At 63.7% G+C, this 20,262-nt stretch overlaps 3 protein-coding genes across 6 annotated transcripts in view; all 3 read left to right on the top strand.

The window, feature by feature from the left end:
* DCHS1 (dachsous cadherin-related 1) overlaps window positions 1-7,909 on the top strand; it is an 85,530-nt gene extending 77,621 nt beyond the window's left edge. For all 4 annotated transcript variants that reach the window (XM_083821715.1, XM_083821716.1, XM_083821717.1 and 1 more), the window contains 4 exons: window positions 648-778; window positions 1,263-1,549; window positions 2,438-2,576; window positions 2,798-7,909. In XM_083821715.1, coding sequence (XP_083677841.1) covers window positions 648-778; window positions 1,263-1,549; window positions 2,438-2,576; window positions 2,798-5,412 — 3,172 coding nt within the window. In that variant the 3' untranslated portion in view covers window positions 5,413-7,909. The remainder of the gene's footprint in view (window positions 1-647; window positions 779-1,262; window positions 1,550-2,437; window positions 2,577-2,797) is intronic.
* A 4,803-nt stretch (window positions 7,910-12,712) lies between these two features.
* On the top strand, window positions 12,713-18,123 carry TPP1 (tripeptidyl peptidase 1). The gene is made up of 13 exons (XM_083821734.1): window positions 12,713-12,774; window positions 12,870-12,962; window positions 13,033-13,172; window positions 13,251-13,401; window positions 13,894-14,015; window positions 14,599-14,798; window positions 15,007-15,205; window positions 16,359-16,547; window positions 16,689-16,761; window positions 17,012-17,132; window positions 17,220-17,378; window positions 17,449-17,586; window positions 17,916-18,123. Exons 1-13 carry the CDS (start codon window positions 12,764-12,766, stop codon window positions 18,054-18,056), a joined length of 1,737 nt encoding a protein of 578 aa, XP_083677860.1. The 5' UTR covers window positions 12,713-12,763; the 3' UTR covers window positions 18,057-18,123.
* Window positions 18,124-18,347: 224 nt separating this feature from the next.
* TAF10 (TATA-box binding protein associated factor 10) lies at window positions 18,348-20,123 on the top strand. The gene is made up of 5 exons (XM_083821742.1): window positions 18,348-18,561; window positions 18,766-18,923; window positions 18,991-19,055; window positions 19,198-19,312; window positions 19,967-20,123. The coding sequence occupies exons 1-5, from the start codon at window positions 18,363-18,365 to the stop codon at window positions 20,054-20,056; spliced, it is 627 nt and encodes a 208-aa protein (XP_083677868.1). The 5' UTR covers window positions 18,348-18,362; the 3' UTR covers window positions 20,057-20,123.
* The last annotated feature ends 139 nt before the right edge of the window (window positions 20,124-20,262 follow it).

Here is a 20,262-nt window from a genome sequence, read left to right as displayed (position 1 = left end):
CCAAGGCATGTGGAGGCCTAGGGGATTTGTTCCGTTCACATACACATCACTGCTCCACACAAACAGAGGCTCCGTGTATTCCCCAGCTCCCAAATATGCTCCAAATGCTGTCACCTGTCTCCTTGCATGCCTCAACACATTCTGCCCACATCTTTTCTCACCAACATTCCAGACTCCTCTTGCACAGTCTCCTCTTGTGCCTCTTGCACAGACTGAAAATGCTATGGATGCATCCACTGTAACCCCCTTGCAAAAGCCCCCAACCATGCATGTGCACATGCCAGGGCTGTGCATGCTCCAGACTCTTGTGCCCACATTTCCTGCCTGCTCATATGTTCCAGGTGCTGGACACAAACCCACTGCACTCCAAACACACGCCCCAAACGTACATCCATCTGCTGCCCCATATTCCTTATGGGCCCATATCCACTGACCCACATGTACTCCAGATGCTCTGCACATATCCATTGCCCCATATACTCCAGATGCTGTACATAGTTCTACTACCATGTGTACACACTCCAACCCTGCACACATGTGCAGTGCCCCCTTGCCCCATGTTCCAGATGCTGTGCATGCATGTATTGGCCCTCACACACATGGCCGCATCTGTGAACCTTGTTCCGTGCCCTTGTTCTTTCCCACAGTTTGGTGGTAACAGCAATGGACAGAGGGACACCTCCTCTTGTGGGCTCTGCCACGCTGACCGTTGTGGTGATGGACATCAATGACAATAGCCCCACCATCCCGTTTCCTTGGGAGGTGCGGGTCCCAGAAAGTAAGTGCAGATCAGCCCCACAGGTTAGCGCGTCACCAGTGGCAGGAGCTGAGGCATGATGGACACCTGTGGGTGGGAGAGAAGCCCCCAGAGAGGCTTGCTCATTCCCTTGATGAGGGATGGCATGTGCTGACCCACTGACTGAGCTCCCCCAAGCCCTTTGGCACTGCCCTGTTTGTGATGGCCTGGGGCTGGGGGTTGTATGGCTGGCTGTGATGCAGCAGCTGTGTCCTGAGGGAACCAGCTGAACTCCCAACTCCTCCTTGGTCTCTGCCCACTTCATGGGGGTTCTGGCTGCACACGAGTGCCCTGCTGGCTCTCTGCCCTTGGTATGCCTGCCCAGTCCTCCTGCCTGGCTCCCAAGACCTGTTCCTTGACCACTAGGACCTCTCCCTTATCCCCGTTGCGCAGGCTGGTTCCCCCATGTGAGCTGGGTCCTCTCTGAGGAGATGGGGCTGCTTGCTCATGCCTTGCCTCTCCCCAGACACACTGCTAGGCACCCAGATAGCACAGCTGACAGGGAACGATGTGGACTCGGGCCCCACACTCTCCTACACCCTCGTGCTGGATGGTGATGCTGTGGGCACATTCGGTGTGCTGCGGTATGGGGGACGCATTGCCCTTACGGGGCCACTGGACTACGAGCAACGCAGCCACTACACCCTTACCCTGCGTGCCTCTGACACCCGCCATGAGACCGAGGCCAACCTCACCGTTGTCGTGGAGGATGTGAATGACAACGCACCGTCTTTCAGCCAGGGCTTCTACCAGGTACTGTACACGCACACTCCTGAACATGCACGTGCTGGCTCCCCTGCATAAGCCCCTGTGCTGCTCCTGCACACTGCCTGGCTCACCTGACCTTATGAGGCACAGAGATCCCCTCAAGGATGGGTCTGAGCCCATCCTAGCCCCTCTCCTCCTGAGCCTCTAGCCACATCCTGACACCCCTCCTGCTGTCACTGCAGTGTGAACAGGAGGCTGAAACCAGGCACGCAGCACTGGGATCAGCAGCTGCAGGCCTGCCCAGCTGCATGCAGATGGTACGTGCCAGAATAAGCAGGACCAGCAGGAAGGCCAAAATTGGTGGGAGATGGGTCACAAGCTGACACGTGTTTCTGGTGAGACCTGGACGGAGGCCCCATAGGGAGGTCAATGGACAAAAGCTGACCAGTACCATGTGATGTATCTCTGGAGCAGAGATGCAAGAAGTTGGGAAGACACAGAAATGCTTGAAGGTTGGGAGAGCACAGACCAGTGGAAGACTGCCTGTTTGTATATGCTGTTTGGCACAAGAGGATGAGAGGTGTTTTGAGTTGTGTAAAATACCTTTTGTAGAAAAAAAAAATCAGCTAATAAGTTCTTCAGCATAGCAGAGGAGGGTAGAGAAAAGGATCGATAACTGGATGCTGAAGTTTTTCAGAAGTCACACTTACAAGGCTAGGTGTTGTGCATGTGGGACAGGTGACCTGAAGTGTGCCAAACATGGCCCTGGTACAGAGGTGGGAAGGCCCTGGTCAGCGAGGAACTGAGCTACTTTGGCCATGGCTGCCCTAGCCAGCCCAGACCTTCTCCCAGCTCTGTTGGCCAGATCTAGTCAAGCAGGAACAGATGCCCACAGAGGGACACAATTTTGACTGGGGCTTTCTTCTTTTCCAGGTGACATTGCCAGAGCACACACCTGCAGGCAGCATCCTTCTCACTGTGAGTGCCACTGACCCAGACTCTGGCAGCAACGGGGATGTCACCTTCCACCTGGCTGTGCCCAGCCCTGACATCGCCATCGACCCCAGCAATGGTGCGTGGGGCTAGCTGCTACAGAGGGTTCATGCTGTGGATTGATCCAACAGTGCATGCAGAGGGAGGGGCCCCCATGCTGGCCCCTCGTTACGGCTGGGGTGGTCAGGGAGGCAGACACAGTGGTGGCAGCCATCAAGGCCCACCACCACAGCATCCCAGAACACCATGCCCAGCTCCCTGCTGGCTCCCCATGCTGACTCTGGCTTTGTGCCCTCACAGGGACCCTGTTCACCATCCGGCGGGTGGAATTCGATGCCAGCCAGCCTACCCTGGACCTTGTGGTGGAGGCCCGCGACCGTGGTTCTCCCAGCCTCTCATCTTGGGCCACTGTGCAGCTGCAGGTGCTCGATGTGAATGACCACAGCCCCAGTTTCCAGGTGCCATGCTACAATGCCAGTGTCCCTGAGGACCTGCGCCCGGGAACCACTGTGCTGACACTGGAGGCAGGTGATGCTGATCTCTCCCGGGAGAATGCTGGCTTTGACTACACCATCGTCAGTGGCAATGGTGGCAATGCCTTCCAGGTGGAGAGCCGTGTGGCCTGGGCAGGAGGACACCTCCGCACGCAGGGTGCCTTGGTGCTTGTGGAGCCCTTGGACTTTGAGGCCATCCCAGTCTACAACCTCACCGTGGCAGCGTCGGACCGGGGCCTGCCACAGCGCAGTGCCACAGTGCCTGTGCTCATCACTGTGCAGGATGTCAATGACAACCCACCTGTGTTTGCCCGAGCTGAGTACCGCACAGCAGTGAGCGAGAGTGTGCCCCCTGGCACAGAGCTGCTGCGGGTGGTGGCCCATGATGCTGACTCGGGGCCCCACGGCCACGTTCACTACACCATCAGCTCAGGTGACCAGAATGGGCTCTTCCAGCTTCATGAGAGTACGGGGGCCCTGTGCCTGGCACAGCCCCTTGACCGTGAGGCCCAGTCACTGCACGCCCTCGTGGTGCAGGCTACGGATGAGCTGGGCGGCCACTTTGCACTGGTACCTGTAGCCATTGAGGTGAAGGATGTCAATGACAATAAACCGTACTTCCCAGTGGAGATGCTGAGTGCCAGCATGCGGGAGAACCTGCCTCCTGGCACGTTGGTCACCACCCTGCGTGCCGTCGATGCAGACACAGGCGTCTTTGGGGAGCTTCGGTATGCAGTGCTGGAGCAGCCAGTTGGGGAGCCTGGTGTGGCAGAGGGCCGGGATGCCTTCGCCATCAACAGCAGCTCTGGGGAGCTGCGCTCACGTCTCACCTTTGACTACGAACGAGCTAAAGCCTTCCAACTCCTAGTCAGGGCCACCGATGCTGGCAACGCTTCTGCCACGGTGACTGTGCGGGTACTGGTGACTGGGGAGGATGAATATGATCCCATCTTCCTGAGCCCTTCCTTCAGCTTTGAGGTCCCTGAGGGTGCCCGCAAAGGGCAGAGCATTGGGCGAGTGCTGGCAACAGACGAGGATGAGGGGGCTGATGGCGTTGTGCTGTACTCCCTGACGAAGCCATCACCGTACTTTGCCATCAACCAAACCACGGGCACCATCTACCTGCGTGTGGACAGCCAGCCCCAGGCTGGGGCTGGGCGCGCCAAGAGGGAGCCGCGTGAGATGAGTGTGGAGGTGCAGGCACGCAGCCCCCTGCCTGCCTCCCGCTCAGCCTCCGCACAGGTCACCATTGACATCACACACACCTCCTTCGGCCTGGCTCCGGACCTCAACCTGCTGCTGGTGGCTGTGGCTGCCTCACTGGGGGTCGTGGTGGTGCTGGCTGCTGTGGCCATCGTGCTGGCACTGGTCCGCTCCCGTCACCGCCGGGGCCATGAGAAGCCAGAGGGGGACAGGCCACTGGCCCGCGTCCAGAGCGGCTCCCTGCAGAAGCTGGGCCGCGAGGAACCGGCGCTTCCTGGGGGTGAGCACATTTACCATCAGGCCCTGCCAGGGTACGGGGGTGAGCCAGCAGGGCCCTACACACGAGGTGGCTCACTGGACCCCTCGCACTCCAGTGGCAGAGGTTCTGCCGAGGCTGCTGAAGATGACGAGATTCGGATGATCAACGAGTACCCGCGTGTGGCCAGCATCACGGCCTCTATGCAGGAGCACATCTCTGCCCGTGGCCCTGACTCTGGCATCCAGCAAGATGCCGACCAGCTGTCCGACATCTCCTGTGAGCCAGCTGCCCTGGAGAGCACCCAGTGGTTCAAGAGCAAGAAGGGCTCCGGGCTACTGCTGCCGGGACCACCCCCGCAGCTGTACCGTGAGGATGGGGGAGGCAGCGCCTTCCTCGGTGTGCGCTGCGGCCTCAGTGTGTCCTCCCAGCCCCAGGACTACGCCTTCCCAGAGGATGGCAAGCCCTCTGTGGAGGGCTCGCTCACCGCCATCGTGGCCAGCGATGAGGAGCTCCGCGGCAGCTACAACTGGGATTACCTGCTGAACTGGTGCCCCCAGTTCCAGCCGTTGGCCAGCGTCTTCACAGAGATCGCCCGCCTCAAGGATGAGAGCTCCCTGCGCAAGCCCTTTCCATCCAAGCCCAAGGCAGAGCCCAAGCCCCGCATTGATCCCCCACCCCTCATCACCTCAGTAGCCCACCCAGGTGCCAAGTCTGTGCCCCCCAAGCCACCAGCAGGCAGGACCTTCCCACACCCCTCCTCCCTGCGCCGCTCGCCCATCAGCCACGAGGGCTCCATCTCGTCCTCTGCCATGTCACCCAGCTTCTCCCCCTCGCTGTCCCCGCTGGCTGCCCGCTCCCCCGTGGTCTCGCCCTTTGGCATCTCACAGGGGCCCTCGGCCTCTGCCATCAGTGCCGAGCACTCACTGGAGCCCCCTGAGGAGGCCGAGCTCAGGATTTAGACCTGCAGCCATGGGGCCAGGAGCAGGGCCAAGCCCAGGGCCGCTCTGCATGGGTGCTGATCCTGCTCTCCCAGCACCTTGCCTGGCCTGGAGCCCCCATGAGCTGCAGGTTCCCATGTCCTTTGGGACTGCCGGCTCCTGTGACTCCCTGTGGTCTGGCAGATTCAGTGCTAGTTTTGATGCCCTATGGACTGCTGATCCTAGTACCAGCACCCCAGGGCATGGTTTCTTGTACTGCTCATGGTGTCTCAGATCGGCGCCTGGCACGCTGGTGCTTCGTGGTACTCTGTGCTCTGAGAGGGGCCAGGAGCAGATGGGTGCTCCCTGCCCTGCTGGGCCAGGGCACTGCAGACTGCAGACCCTGCTCTTGCCTGGCTGCTTGCCCAAGCCATGCAGCACCCTGGGTGCAGTAGGAGGCTGGCCCATCCCTGCTGGCCCCGTCTCTGTGGGAGCTTACGGGGCCGGGGAGGAATGCTCCCTGGACAGGGATGCACTGCTCAGACGGCACAGCCACAGCTGCCTGTTGGTCTGCCCATGCTGCCTGTGGGAATGGGGATGGCTGAACTTGCTTGCTGATAATATGGGGAAACACATCCCAGGCCAAGCTGTAGGGGGAGGAGGAGGCATCAGCCACTGTCTGCTTGCCTATCCGTGGCTGATGGGGGGGAAAGGGGATCCTCTCAGGTCCCTCAAGCCCTTCCACCTGCCCCCACTGCATTTGCCTCTTGTAAGGGCTCTCCTTCCCAGGGTTGCTGGAGGGCACTGCTTCTCAGGGGCTGGCTGGGAGGCTGGGTGCCCTACCCAGCACAGAGAGGCTGCTCCCAGGCCCAAGTGCCTCTCTGAGCTGTGGGCTGGCTGAAGCATCAGGCGCAGACACTGGGCAGGCTGTGGCAGGGATGGCAAGAGCATCAGCTGGTCCCAGGATGCCAAGCCCCCCAGGAAAGGCACCGATGTGGCCGCTCAGGGACACAAGCCAGTGACCACCTCTCGCTCTGTCTGCCCCGGGCCTGGTGACCAGCCTGCAGCTGCAAGGAAGCAGGGGTGGGGGGGTACCCTGAAAAACCACATGGCCTGAGGCTGGCATGGTGGTAAACAGCATGTTGTCTTGCAGCCACAGTATGGGATACGGGGTGGCAGGCCTCCCCCAGGGCCCTGCAGTGCAACCTGCTCACCAGTACAGGCTGGGCCACCAGGAACACCTCCAGAATGTGAGTGGTTGCCAGAACCCCCAGCCCTCTGTGCAGGGGCTGCTCTGCACCACTCCTTCATGTTGTGTTGTGATCATGGGGGAGAGCCACATTTCCTTGGGGCTGGTCCCCATCCTCACACCAGCACTGCTTGCAGCTGGCATCAGCTCATGCCGGGGCCAGCCCCTGCCCCAGTGCTCACCCACAGCCCACAGGGCATTGCATGGCCCTCCACCTTGGGAGTGCAGTCCTTGTGCCGGCCACTATGGCCCTGGGTGCTCAGGATCGCTGTGACCCACACAGGTGGTACAGGATGCAGGGTGAGGCTTGGGAGCAGGACATTCGGGGCACCATGGCAGCCCCAGCTACACAGTCAGCCTGGGAGGACACCCAGACATCTGAGAAGGGGGCCTGGGGCTGTTTATTGTATTTGGGAATTTCCTTCCTATCACACTTCTCCTACACCTGCTCTGTAGCCTCAGCCCAAACCCTGTCAGCACCATAGCTGCATCCCCATCTGTCATCCCAGCCCCAAATGTTTTATCACAGCAGCCACAAACAGCCGTTTTTGCCCACTGCCCATTTCCCACTCAGAACCTCCTGTGACTGCAGCCACATCTCCGCCAGTGTCTCAGCTCCAACCTCCCCCACACGCCATGGGTCCCAGCCCAGCCCATGCAATGGGTGCCCCACACACGGCACTGTGCTGCCCCTGCCCCCGTGGTCCTCGTGATGCCCATGCAAGTGTGTGCCCAGTGCTGGCAGCCCCAGGAGCTGCCCTGGACAACAACAGGGCTGGGATCTGCAGCAGCAGTGGTGGCACCAGGGCCATGTCTGGGGCCCATGAGGGAGCCAGGGTGGCTCTGGGAGGGGAGGACAGTTCTTGCCTCACGTGGCACAGGGACAGCCTAGGGAGGCACTCCCAAGGAGCCACATGTGCTGTGAGCCTTGCATGGGGCTAGGATGGCCAAGCAGCCCTGCTCCCCTCTGCACGTTCAGGATGTGGGGTGTAGACGGGTCACCCCCTGCACGCCATGTAGGAGGGGCAGACACACAGCCCCTCTTTTGTCTGGGGGGATACAGCCACGTGCTGCTGAGCCCAGCCAGGAGCCAAGCCTCCAGTTATTTATTTTTACACATTGTACTACAATTCCTGTTTTCTACTTTGTTTGTACCTTTTGTATCGTGTCTCGCTGAGCTGCATGTATTGGGCGCTGCTCGTCGGCCTGCACACTGGGCCGCTCCAGCACAGCCTGGACCCAAGTGCCAACTTCTCAAAGAAATGCCTTAATAAACCACACTTGTTTGTACAGAGCTAGACATTGTCACTGCTGCTCTGGGCTTGTGCTGCGCTGGCACTATGGCCTTGTGGGTACTGGGGAGAAGCACCAGCAGGGCCAGCGGGTGGAGGACAGACCTGTGGCACTCGGGGGCTCAGCTGCTGCCAACGCGCTGGGGGCTGGGGGCAGCCAGGGGGACCTGCACGCTGCGCTTGGCTCTGGGCAGCAGCTTGGGTGGCAGAGCTGGGGCTACATGGGGCATGGGGGCTGCAGAGAGGCCGCTTTGTGCCCTTGGGGCAGACAGCACAAGGAGCCCTGCTGCCCAGCCACAGCTGCCTGCCTCCTGGCCTCTGCAATTTGTCAGGCCAGCACAGGAGGTGTAGCAATTTTAGGCTTTAGTGCAGCAGAGGACATTGAGAGCCTGATCACAAACTGTAGGCCTGGCCCAGGTGCCTAGCTCCTCCAGCAGTGTGTGCTGCAGCCGCACCTGTCACTGCATTGCCGCGCACACAGCCCCAGCTTGGCTGCTGCCCAGGCCAAGCCACCAGCACCCACGTGCATCAGTGCATCTTGCAAGTTCCTCCCCTTAGCAGCTGCCAAACCCAGCAGGTGAGGCTGCACCACACCATGCATCCAGGTCTAACCAGTGGCGAGGCTGAGCATGTCTCCCCTACAGCCACATAGCCTAGTGCCGGTGTGCAAGTGGACACACACAGAGGGGCACACGGGACCCTACAGACACGCTCAGCACTCACACTGACAGCACTGCAGCCTCATCCTGCTCCCCTTTCTGGCTGACAAAGTCTGTCATCGGGAATGCACATGTATAAGGTGAGTCCCTCTGGCAGCCAGGCTCAGACACCTGGTCTGCCCAGCAGCTGCCCCCCGTTGCTGGCACCCCAACATACAAGCCCCTGAGGCACAGCTCCACTCCAGCTCTTGGTATTGCCCCCAGCTAGGAGCTCTCATTTGGATCTGCTCATCTGCAGTTCCCTGACACACAGACAGGCGCCCCGAGGGGCTCAGCTGAGCCCGGACTCTGCACTCTCTCTGGCAGTAGGCTGGGAACCCCCTGGTCCTTCTGACAGCCTCCCTGCTGTGGGCTTGCCCCTACGTACACACACTCCGGCTCTGAGGCCACTCCAGCTGCTCACTGCCCAGTCCGGTTTGACACCCGCTAGCAGGGACAGGGGCTGACACCCCTGCATCTCCCACTCAGCTGCTGACACCACAGGCCCTGGGACCTGTGATCTGATTGCAGCTACTGACGCTTAGACTCCATGGACACACATGCACACAGAATAGGGTCCCCAAGAAAAATACTTTGCCGTGGAGTTTAAGAAGACGGGACAGGCTGCACAGTCACCCGACGCAGCGCATGGCCAGACACATGTGCTGACCAATCCACTTACGTGCAACCATCAACTTTTATATCCTTTTCCCTCTTTTTCCACTTTTGTTCTTCTCCAAGCTGCCTCAATCCCTCTCTTTCCCCACCTCTGCTACACACGTGTAGTTCCTCTGCTACACATCCCATAATAAGTCTTATGCAACCCTAAAATGCTCTGCATTCTGCCTCTCACAACATGCCCCGTGTCCCAGGCAGCGTCCCCAACACCTGTGGCTGCTCAGGGCAGCTACTCCTGCTCCTGTTGTGATGGGCGCCGCCCTCAGCCCTGGAGTGACCGCTGCTGAGACAGCCTTGGGTGGAGCTGGGCACAGGGATCCCCTTCCCTGGGTTATCGGGTTCCCCTGCCTGCCACTGCTTCTCGGTGCTGCTTTATCACATAACCTAGCACCTCCATCTCCCTGACTGGTATAACCGCCGTGCTGGGCATGCTCCCTGCTTTGTGACTGAGACCGAAGGGGTCCCTGCGAGCAGGGAGGGCCCTGATGGTACTTTTCTCTAGCATTGCCCAACCGCAGGTAACCCTGACAGTCTGGAGACGAGGGCACCCTTGAGTCCATCCACAGGAACAGCACCCACGGCACACCAGGGTGGGTGTGCCCAGGACACCCTGGCAGCTTTGCTGGCTCTTCCAGCGATCCCATCCCCTGCTTGCTGCAGACCAGCTAGTCAGACTAACAGCTTGTTAGAGTAATTAGCTCTCTCAGAGCACCCTAATCTTTGCAGGCCAGACAGATCCAGGAAATAATCTGCAAATCTCATCCCACTTACAGCCCTACCCAAAGCTGTAAGCAGCTGGACAGCTGGGTGGGCTGCAGCACTCTGGCAGCGCCTCCCAGTGCCCCAGGCCCCTAGCCAATGTGCGTCAAGGCTGCGCAGCAGCGAGTCCCTTCCCTGCGGCTGCAGCTGCTGGTCAGGTCCATGCAGACTGGGACAGCCAGGAGCCAGCACCAGGGTGCTGGGCCACCCCTGGATGAGGGGCAGGGTGGGACAGGATGGGGGCCAGCACGTGCCGGGGCTGTGTGCCTGGGTGTGGGACAAGGAAGTAGCTGGGGCTGCATAGCTGGGAGCCGCTGGACATGGCCTGGGCACGGGAACCACGCTCTGCCTGCAGCCACCCACCCTGCTGCTGCCCACATCTCCCTGCACGCCTTGAGCACTTGCAGGGTGCTGGTAAGGGACGGTAAGCAGAGCCACCTCCAGCTGGGAGACCCTTACACGCGAGGACAGGCAACTCCCAGCCCTGGCAGACAGCTGCCCCTGCGTGGTTCAGGAGCCTTCCTGTGGCACAGCGGAAAGTTCATCCCACCAACAGGGCTGCGGGACAGGGCTCAGCTGAGATGTTCCCCCTGAGCCCTCCCTGCTGCGCTGGGCCCTGCGTTCTCTGTCGGCTGCACCCACCGTGCCCAGACCCTTCCCGTGTTCCCTGGCCGCTGTCTCCCGCAGCTCCCCCGTTCGTCCCCCCAGCCCCGCAGGGTGCAACTGTACAGCTTCGGGCGGGCAACCAGCTCCAGCTGCTGCAAACCACACAGCGCCGCATGCATGGAAACTCTGAGTGGCCCACATGTGCTTCCAATTGCAAGGACCAGAAGTGCCCTAGGGCTCTGCACACACACTCACGCTATGGGCAACACCCAAGCAGGAGTGCTGGAGTCCCACAGAAAATGGGGACGGAGCAGGGGATTCCTGGAGGACGAGGCCTGGCCTCATGGTGGCGGGGGAAGCACCCCGAAGGCCTGACAGGGAGCTTGGGCGGGCCTGATGAACACGGGCTGAGGTCCCAGATTCAAAGAGATGCTAAGTGCTGTTCTATGAACAGAAAAGATGCTGCTCAAGCCCCACTGGATCTCCTTGCTGCCTTACCTCACCCAAAGGGAGCGGGGCCAAAGTCAGCAGCAGGCACCGCCTGCCTGAGCACGTGGCATCTCCACCTCCCTGCTGCACAGATGGCACAGGTGAAAAAGCACTGCCTGCACAGCAGGTCTGAAGGCAGGAAGGAGAACAGAACTGCTACAGCCCTGGCCTTCCTAGCAAAGGACCTTCACCTGCCCTGCCCCAGTTTAAGCATCAGTCCGCTTCTTCACCAGTACCTCATGACACACCGCAGCAGGAGAATGCCTCTGGCCTCTAGCCAGTAGCTGCTGCTCTGGACAGTCACAGTGCGGCTCTGGTGTGGGAGAGATGGCAGCCTGGGCCAGGCAGGTGGTTTTCCCATTGTCCCTCTCTTTCTGACTTGGACTCTGCTCTGCAGAAGCAGGAAAGCAACTGGGAACTGCTGGAGCCATGGCATGCAGCATGTCTGTACATGTGGCCAGGGCTGGGACCTGGACTTGGAAAGCTGGCCTGGTCAGATGGGGTCAGAGCACCCCCTTCCTCACCAGCCATCTCTGAGATGGCCCCTCCTGGGCTGCTTTAGGGTAACAAACTCCACGGCACCATTTCCAGAACTCTCTTTAGCACTGGCAATAATTGCTTGAACTTTCCACAACCCCAAGACCACAAGTATCATGATACCACTTTTGTGATACTAATTAGGAGGGCTCCTAGTGTGGGAACAAGCACAGGAAGCCGAGAGCTGCTGCTCAGCAGCGCTGGGAGCCAAGCGGCTGCCGGTGACAGCGCCAGCTGGACGGGACAGCGGGCCGCCCCGCTCGCTCCACGACCCACGAGCGCCGCGCAGCCCCCGCCCGCAGCCCTGCAGGGACACGTCCGAGCCCCCCCGCGCCCCGGGCTAGGACACCCGGCACCCGCGGCTGTGCCGGGCCCCCGCACGCAGCCAGGCGGCAGCGGTGCGAAGGTCGCCGAGGCCGGGCGGTCGCAGCCCTGGACGCGGAGGGGACGCGGCCGCCTTCTGCCGCTGCCCCCGCAGAGGCTCCGGGCGGCTGGCCCGGCCGGCCCCGGCCCCGGCCCCGGCTGCACCTTCCCGGCCGGCCCCTGCCCCACGCCGCGGGGCGCGGAGGCGCAGCGCCAAGGCCGCTCCCGCTTCCAGCCCGTCCCTGCAGCGGGGCTCCGGCACTCCCGGGGGCCCCGCCCCGCCCCGCCCGCTCCCCGGGGCAGCTTCCCCCAGCCAGCGGCCCGGCCCCGGGCGCTGGGCAGGGCCCGGCCCGGCCCGGCCGCGCCCCCAGCCCGGTCCCGCCCGGGACCCCCCGGAGCTCCCGGCCCCGTCCGCGTGCCGCACGGAGCCCGCAGCCCCGCCGGGACCCGCCCGCCCCACACGGGCCCGGCCCGAGGCAGCCGCCGCCGCTGCCCGCCCCACGGGACTGCCGTGCCCCGAGCCGCCTCCGCGGCGGCCCCGCGGGGCCCTGGGGGCGGCCCGTGAGGGGGGGCAGGGCCCCGCCGCCCGCACCGGGACCGGCACCGGGGCCGCGCCCAGAGCCCGCCCCCGGCCCCGCCCCCCCCGGCGGCGGCGGCGGCCTCCTCACGTGACCGGCCGTCACGCGCCCCGCGCCGCACACGTGACCGGGCGCAGCGGCGGGATGGCGCGGCGGTAACGGGGGCGCGGGGCCGGGGGCGGGGGGGCGGCCCCGGGGCTCCCCGTCGCGGCGGGGCCCGCGGCCGCCCGGCACTGACGGCCCGCCGCAGGTGCGGGGCGCTCCCCGCCGTGCTGTCGCTGTGCGCGGCCGCCTGGAGCTGCTGCGCCGCGGGGGTGGCCCTGGAGCGGGACCAGCCGTGCCGGTAGGTGCGGGCCGGGGCGCGGGGCGCGGGGCCCGGTGCCCGGTGCCCGCCGCTCACGGCCTGCCCGCAGCCCGCCCCCCGGCTGGGCCCCCGCCGGCCGCGTGAGCCCCGTCCACGACGTGCAGCTGACCCTGGCGCTCCGGCAGCAGGGCACCGCGCGCCTCGCCCGCCTCGTCCGCGCCGTCTCGGACCCGCGCTCGCCGCGATACGGTAACGGCTGCGCGCCCGAGGCCCGCCGGCCGCCCGGCCCCGCGGGCGGGGTGACCCGAGCCCGCTGTGTGCCCGCAGGCAGGTTCCTGTCCCTGGAGCAGCTGCGGGACCTTGTCCAGCCGTCGCCCGCCACGCTGATGACGGTGCTGAAGTGGCTGCGGGGGCACGGCGTGGAGAGCTGCAGCAGCGTTGCCACCCTCGATTTCCTGCAGTGCCACATGCCGGCGAGGTGAGCCCGGGCAGCGCTGGGCCCTGCTGCGGTGGCTGCCCTTGCCTGCGAAGACGGGAGAAGCCAGACCCTGCCCTGCCTGCTGGGACGTCCGCTGGCCCCCGTGGCGCAGGCGAGCGGCGGGAGGCTGAGCCCCGCTTCTGCGGGGGCTGTGGCCAAGAGCTGGCTGCCACCGTGCAGTCCTAGTGCTGGGGGAGTTGCAGCCCGGTGGCTTGGAACATTGGGAGCCAGGTGCACATATGCGATAGGTGCTCAGGCCAGCCCACACCTCCTCTTGCTCGCTTTTGGGGTCACAGTACACACACAGTGGGTCAGGTACAGAGTGCTCTTTGCTTTGTAAGGTTGGCTGTGCTGATGGGAAGGGGTGCTCGTCCCTGTGTCCTCCCAGCAACAAGCGGGGTGCAAACGGGAAGCAGGGCATGGGCACGGGTGGCCAGGCTGGCGGCAGTTGTGGTGTGAGCCCCTGTGTGGGGGGCTGTCCCTGTGTTGCAGCACGGCTGAGCGCCTCTTGCCTGGGGCTGAATTCCACCGGTACGTGAAGGACCAGCGCAGCGTTGTGCGCTCCCCGCTCCCTTACACCATCCCCGAGGATCTGGCTGAGCACGTTGACTTCGGTACAGTATGCGTGGGGTTCAGGCTGCCCAGAGCTTGTGCTGCCTCAAGTACAGGTGCGAGGTTGAACGTTGCCCAGCCAGGAGGGGCCACCTCAGTACCTCAGAGGGTGGTGTGGCTGGCCCTCCGCCCATGGTCTCAGCTGCCCTGGACCCTCCTGAGGAGATCTGTGCCCAGGGTCTGGGCAGGCAGTGTCTGAAGTCTGTGGTTTTTTAATAGTGCTCTCGGCCCCGGGTGCGCCGTGCTGTCTGTGTGGGTGTCTGTGGGTGTGCAGCTGCCTCTGAGGCAGGAACACTCCTCACATGAGGAAACCGCGGTCATTGCACAAGGAGAGCGGGGCTGTCAAGCGGTGACAGTGGCTCAGCAGTGGGGTAATGGGGCTGAGCAGCCTGGGAGCACCTATGAGGACTGGGGAGGCACCCAAAGGTGCGGTCTCTGGTCAGGTGCCCCCCTGCGCCCTGCTGCTGTTCAGGCCTCTGACGTGAAGCCTGAGAGAGGGTGGGGAGGGGGAGCATGGGGCCATCGCTGAGTCCTGCCAGAGCGCTAGGCCCTGGCACCTTCTGCTTCTCCTTACTCGCGCATCAGTGGGTGGTCTGCATCGGTTCCCTGCGGAGAGGAACGTGGTCAGCAGAGCCTGGGCCAAGGAGCAAGCAGAGCCAGGACAGCCTCATGGACAGAGAGCGGCTTTCCACCTGGGGGTGACTCCATCTGTCATTCGGAAAAGATACAACATGACAGGAGGAGACGTTGGGCTGCTGCCAAACAACAGCCAGGCCTGCGCCCAGGTACCTGCTCCCAGAGCTGACGGGGGCAGAGGCGTGGGAGTGGGGCACCTTGGTGCTCCTCCAGCACTTGGCTGGTCTGGTCTTCCAGGACGCTGCAGGGAGGCCTCCGCAGCTGTGGGAGCACCGCGGGGCTGGCATTTCACACGCATGCTGAGCCAACTTTCCAAGTCGGGAAAAAAATCTTAGCGTCCCTCCTTGTCCCCCCCAGTTCTTGGAACAGTACTTCCACCAGGCTGACCTGGCTGAGTTCATGCAGCTCTTTGGCAGCAGCTTTGCCCACCACTCCAAGGTCGACCAAGTTGTTGGACACCAGGGCTGGGGCAAGGCTGGGCTGGAAGCCAGCCTGGACGTGGAATACATCATGAGCACGGGTGCCAACATTTCCACGTGGGTCTTCAGCAATGCAGGTACTGATCCCCTGTCAGAATTGGTCTGCTCTGCCCTGTGACCACTCCCATGCATCCCACTTGCTGAAGCACTGACGCATCAGACTGCTGCTTAGGGAAGCACTTGCTCTCTGCCAGGCGCATAACGGGCTGCACCCAGTCCATCTGGTACCCGTCACAGGGGCACACTGGGTGCAGTACGGTGCTTTCACAGCTGCTGTGGGCATGTAGCATGTGGGCTTCCAGAGCTGGAGCAGGTTTCTAATGGCTGTCAGGGGATTCATCTTCTATTAATTTCTATAGCTGCTTTTGGACACGTGAACTTAAAGCATCCACAGCATCCTGCAACAAGGACTTCCATGCCCTGGCTGCACAATGTAAAGCAGTCATCTCACTACACTGCCTTCCCACGGAGAGAGAGATGATCTCTTGCCCGTGAATCTGCCAGTAGAGTGGATAAAGGAGAGTGAGGCAGTTTGAGGAACATAGGTTGCAAACCATCCTGCACAAAAATGGCTGCTATACTGCAGGATAAAGTGTGATCTGTCCAGGTCAGAAGCTGCCTGGCTGAGAGACAGAGCACAGTTAGGATTGCTGGCTCTCGTCCTGCTGGTGAAGTCTACCGACACAAGCAGCTCTGCTTTGTCTTCTGCCTTTATGGTGCCTGTGGTGTGGGAAGGGGGAGAGAGACTTCTCTGGGCAGCTCTGAGGCAGCAGGAGTTGCCGAGGCCTCACGCTCCTTGCTGCATGGAGAGGAGCAGGAAGGGACCTGGGCAGGGCGAGGTGAGCTGGCGTCGTCCTGCTTTGGGGTCTGTGGTTATGGGTGGAGGGCCCAGAGCTTGGCTGAGCCTTGGGTTGTGTCACTGCCTGGTGCCGAGGGTGGCTACAGCCCTGTGGAAGGTGTTCAGAGAAGGAGCAAGTGAACGCAGGCATCGTGCCGTGGGTGCCACACTTTGACCAGAGCCACGGGCAGAGCCAGCCATCCCCGCTGTCAGCCGTGCTGCCATTGCCCCTGCTGCCAGCAGGAGCTCACGGGAGTGTTCATATGCTCTGTGCTGCATGTCTGTGCTCTGCAGGCAGGGACAGGAGCCGGCAGGACCTCTGGCTCCTGCTGGTGCTGCTGAGGCACGGTGGCTCCTGCCACTCCACTGGACCGGCCCCTTTGTCTCTGCAGGGCGGCATGAAAGCCAGGAGCCCTTCCTGGCCTGGCTGCTGCTGCTCAGCAACATGTCATCACTGCCGTGGGTGCACTCCGTCAGCTATGGGGACGACGAGGACAGCCTGTCGTTGGCCTACCTGCAGCGTGTGAATGTGGAGTTCATGAAGGCGGCTGCCCGTGGCCTGACTGTGCTGTTTGCCTCGGGTGTGTGGTGCTGTTGGGGTGACGTGGCTCTGCGTGGCGTGGGTGCACAGGCTGCTGCCAGGACCCCGCTGGGAGGCAGGAGCTTTCCCCCTGCCCAGGGGGCAGCTTGCGGGCCACCACCTCACCCATTTCTGCTGGCAGGTGATGATGGTGCTGGCTGCAGGAGAGTGCCAGGGGGGAACCACACTTTCCGGCCCAGCTTCCCGGCCTCGAGGTAACCACGGGGTAGTCCGTGAGGCTCTGCACTGACCTGGCTGGTGCCAGGAGCTGCTGTCTGCTCTTCCGCCTTGGCCTGCAGCTGGGCTGCTGCAAATGCTGTTCGTGACCACGGTGGGGGCTCGGGACAGCCACGTGGTGGGATGGGGTGGAAGGTGGCAGGCCTGGAGGTGGGGGCTGAGCAGCTCCTGGAGGGGCTGCTGTGCGGGGTGCTGTGTGCTTGCCCCCAAAGCCTGCCTGTCCCCCAGCCCCTATGTGACCACCGTGGGTGGAACATCCTTCAAGAACCCCTTCCTGGTGACCGCGGAGGTGACAGACTACATCAGCGGCGGGGGCTTCAGCAACGTCTTCCCCATGCCCGATTACCAGGTGCGGGGTCGGAGTTGCGCGGGGCTTGGTGGGGGCACCACGGGCGGCTCGGGGCGGGCGGGAGCCCTTCCCTCTGCTGTGCCCCAGGCCGCGGCGGTGAGGAGCTTCCTGCGCTCGGCTGCCAAGCTGCCCCCCAGCTCCTACTACAACAGCAGCGGCCGCGCCTACCCCGACCTGGCGGCGCTCTCGGACAACTACTGGGTGGTGACGAACCGCATCCCGCTGCCCTGGGTGTCGGGCACCTCGGTACGGGGCGGGCGGGGCCCCGCGCGCGGTGCCGGTGGCCCGGGGCTGAGGCGGGCGCTGCCTCCCGCAGGCGTCCACGCCGGTGGTGGCGGGCATGCTGGCGCTCGTCAACGACCGGCGGCTGCAGCGCGGCCTGGCGCCCCTCGGCTTCCTCAACCCCGCGCTCTACCAGCTGCGGGAGCGGGGACACGGGGCTGCGCTCTACGATGTGAGCGGGGCTGCGGGGCTGGGGGGGAGTGGGGGGGAAGGGGGCGCTGGGGGGGAAGGGGAGGGCGGGGGGGCTGGGGGGGAGGGGGCGGGGGGATTGGGGGGGAGGGGGGTGGGGGGATGGGGGCGGGGGGATTGGGGGCGTGGGGGGTGTGCAGGGGGGGCGCAGGAGGGGGGTTTGAGGCCTGGGGCAGGGCGGCGCCGGGGCCGTGCCCAAGGGGAGTGGGGCGGGGGCGCCTCGGGGGCGGGGGCCGGGCTCCCCCCCGTTGGGCGGGCTCCGTTCCTCTTACGGCGGCGCGGGTCCCGGTGCCCGCCGTGACCCCCCCGCAGGTGACGCAGGGCTGCCACCTCTCCTGCCTGGACGGCACCGTGCAGGGCCAGGGCTTCTGCGCCGGCCCCGCCTGGGACCCGGTCACCGGCTGGGGCACCCCCAACTTCCCCCGCCTGCTGCGCGCCCTGCTCGAGGCCTGACGGGACCGGGCGGGGCGGGGCGGGGTGGGCGCGGCTCCAGTAAAGGCCCCGCGGCACCGGCCCGGCCCCTCCGTGTCCGTGTCTGTGTCCGTCTGCGCCGCCAGGGGGCGCGGGGCCAATGGCGAGCGGCGGGCGGGACTGGGGGGCGCGGGGCCAATAGGGCGCGGCGGGAGGCGGGGCCGGTGGGGCGGCGGGGCCAATGGCGAGCGGCGGGCGGCGGGGCCAGGGGAGCGGCGGGGCCAATGGGACGGCGCGTCGCGCGCAGGCGCGGGGCTGAAGGCGCCCGGCGTCGCTTGGCGGCGGGCGATGAGCGGCAGCGCCGAGGCCGACCCCGCGCCCGCGGCCCCGGCCGCCCCGGCGCCGCCCGCCCCCGCCCCCGCGCCCGCCGCCGACAACAAGCCCAGCCCGGCCGCGGGCGGCAGCGGCGTCCCGGGGGCGCCCCCGGGCGCGGTGGGCGGCGCGGCGCGGGGAGCTGAGGGCGGCGCGGCCGCCGGGAGGGGACCGGGTGAGCGCACGGGGGGGGGGAGCGGCCGGGGCGGCGGCGCGGGGCAAAGGCGGAGCGGGGCAAAGGCGGAGCGGGGCTGCGGGGCCGGGCCGTGGGTGCGGGACGGTTCCCCGCCGGTTCCGGTGTGCGCGGGCCCGTCCGCAGCCCCGGGGCGCCGCTGGGAGGGGGCCGGGGGCGGCGGTCGCTGAGTGCCTCTGCCCGCAGCGCCCGTGTCGGCGGCCGTGGCCGCGGCTCCCCCCGAAGGGGCGATGTCCAACGGCGTGTACGTGCCGCCCAGCGCCGCCAACGGGGACGTGAAGCCGGTGGTGTCCACCACGCCGCTCGTGGACTTCCTGATGCAGCTGGAGGACTACACGCCCACGGTACGCGGGAGGCCGTGGGGCGGGGCGGCGGGGCGGGCGGCGGGCTCCTGACCTCTCTCCCGCGCAGATCCCGGACGCCGTCACCGGCTATTACCTCAACAGAGCGGGCTTCGAGGCCTCCGACCCGCGCATGTGAGTGGCGGGGGGGGCGGCGCGGCGGCCCCGGGGATCCCCACGGGGTCGGATGGCCGGGGGCCCTGCAGAAATCCCCTCGTCCCAGGGGTGCCCGGTGCTCCCCGCCTGATGTTACCGCTTCTCCTTTCCTGCGCGGTAGCATCCGTTTGATCTCTCTGGCTGCACAGAAGTTTATTTCTGACATTGCCAACGATGCGCTGCAGCACTGCAAGATGAAGGGAACAGCCTCGGGCAGCTCCCGCAATAAGAGCAAGGTGAGGAGAAATGAGAATGGCTGCAGGGGTGAGGGAGAGCATCCTCTCCCGGGCCTGCAGGAGCTGAACGTTCTTCCATCAGATGTGGCTGTGTGCGTTGTAGAACATCTTTGACCTGTTGTGCTCCCAAAAGGTCAGCATGTGTACTGACGAGTAAGGGCTCTGCTGTTGGGAAGGGACACTGATGAGAAAAGGAGGTGGGCAGTGGAATACACAGGGCATGCCCTGAAGGCCCTGCAGAAGTGTGCAGGGAGCTGTGCTTGGTCAGACTGAGGGCTACCTAGCCCTGCCGCCCCCTCTGACAGGGACCAGACTCTGGTGTGTAGGGAGAAAGTGTGGAGGAATAGTTTCTGGGCAGTCTCACATTCACCATCTATTTGTGGTTCGGGGGCTTCAAGACAGCCGTGTAATTTATCTTCATAGCGTTGGGTAATGCTCAGCATGTTTCTCTGCAACTGGGGGCAGAGCAAACGAAACCTACAGTAGCTAAATGCTGGTCAGTGCCGCAACCACTGTTCTGTAGCTGCTGGGAACTGTGCAGGTACAGGTTGCCACAGCTTGTAGGAGAAAAATCCTAAGCCGACAAGAGTCTGAGGAATGCCTGGCAGCATAAGCTGTCCTTGCTGTGACTGACGTTACTCATTGTCCCTTCAGGATAAGAAGTACACGCTGACCATGGAGGACCTGACACCAGCACTCGCAGAATACGGCATCAATGTGAAAAAGCCACATTACTTCACATAAAGACTGAGGAATTGTCTCTGGGAACTTTTTTAGGGTTGCTTCTGTGCCATTAAACAGCTCAGTAGTGGCTTTTTTTTTTTTTTTTTTTTTTTTTTGGAAAGACACCTTGTTTCCTGCCCATGTGCTAGTGCCCTGTCTACAGTAAGTAGAAACAGTATTGGCTGGCCTGCAAGGGCTTCTTCTCTCACTGCATCAACAGAAGTTGG

This window comes from Anser anser (assembly GCF_964211835.1).
Source record: "Anser anser genome assembly, chromosome: 1".
Classification (NCBI taxonomy): Eukaryota; Metazoa; Chordata; class Aves; order Anseriformes; family Anatidae; genus Anser; species Anser anser.
The sequence above is the reverse complement of the archived record's forward strand: the minus strand, read 5'-3'. Positions and strand labels throughout refer to the sequence as shown.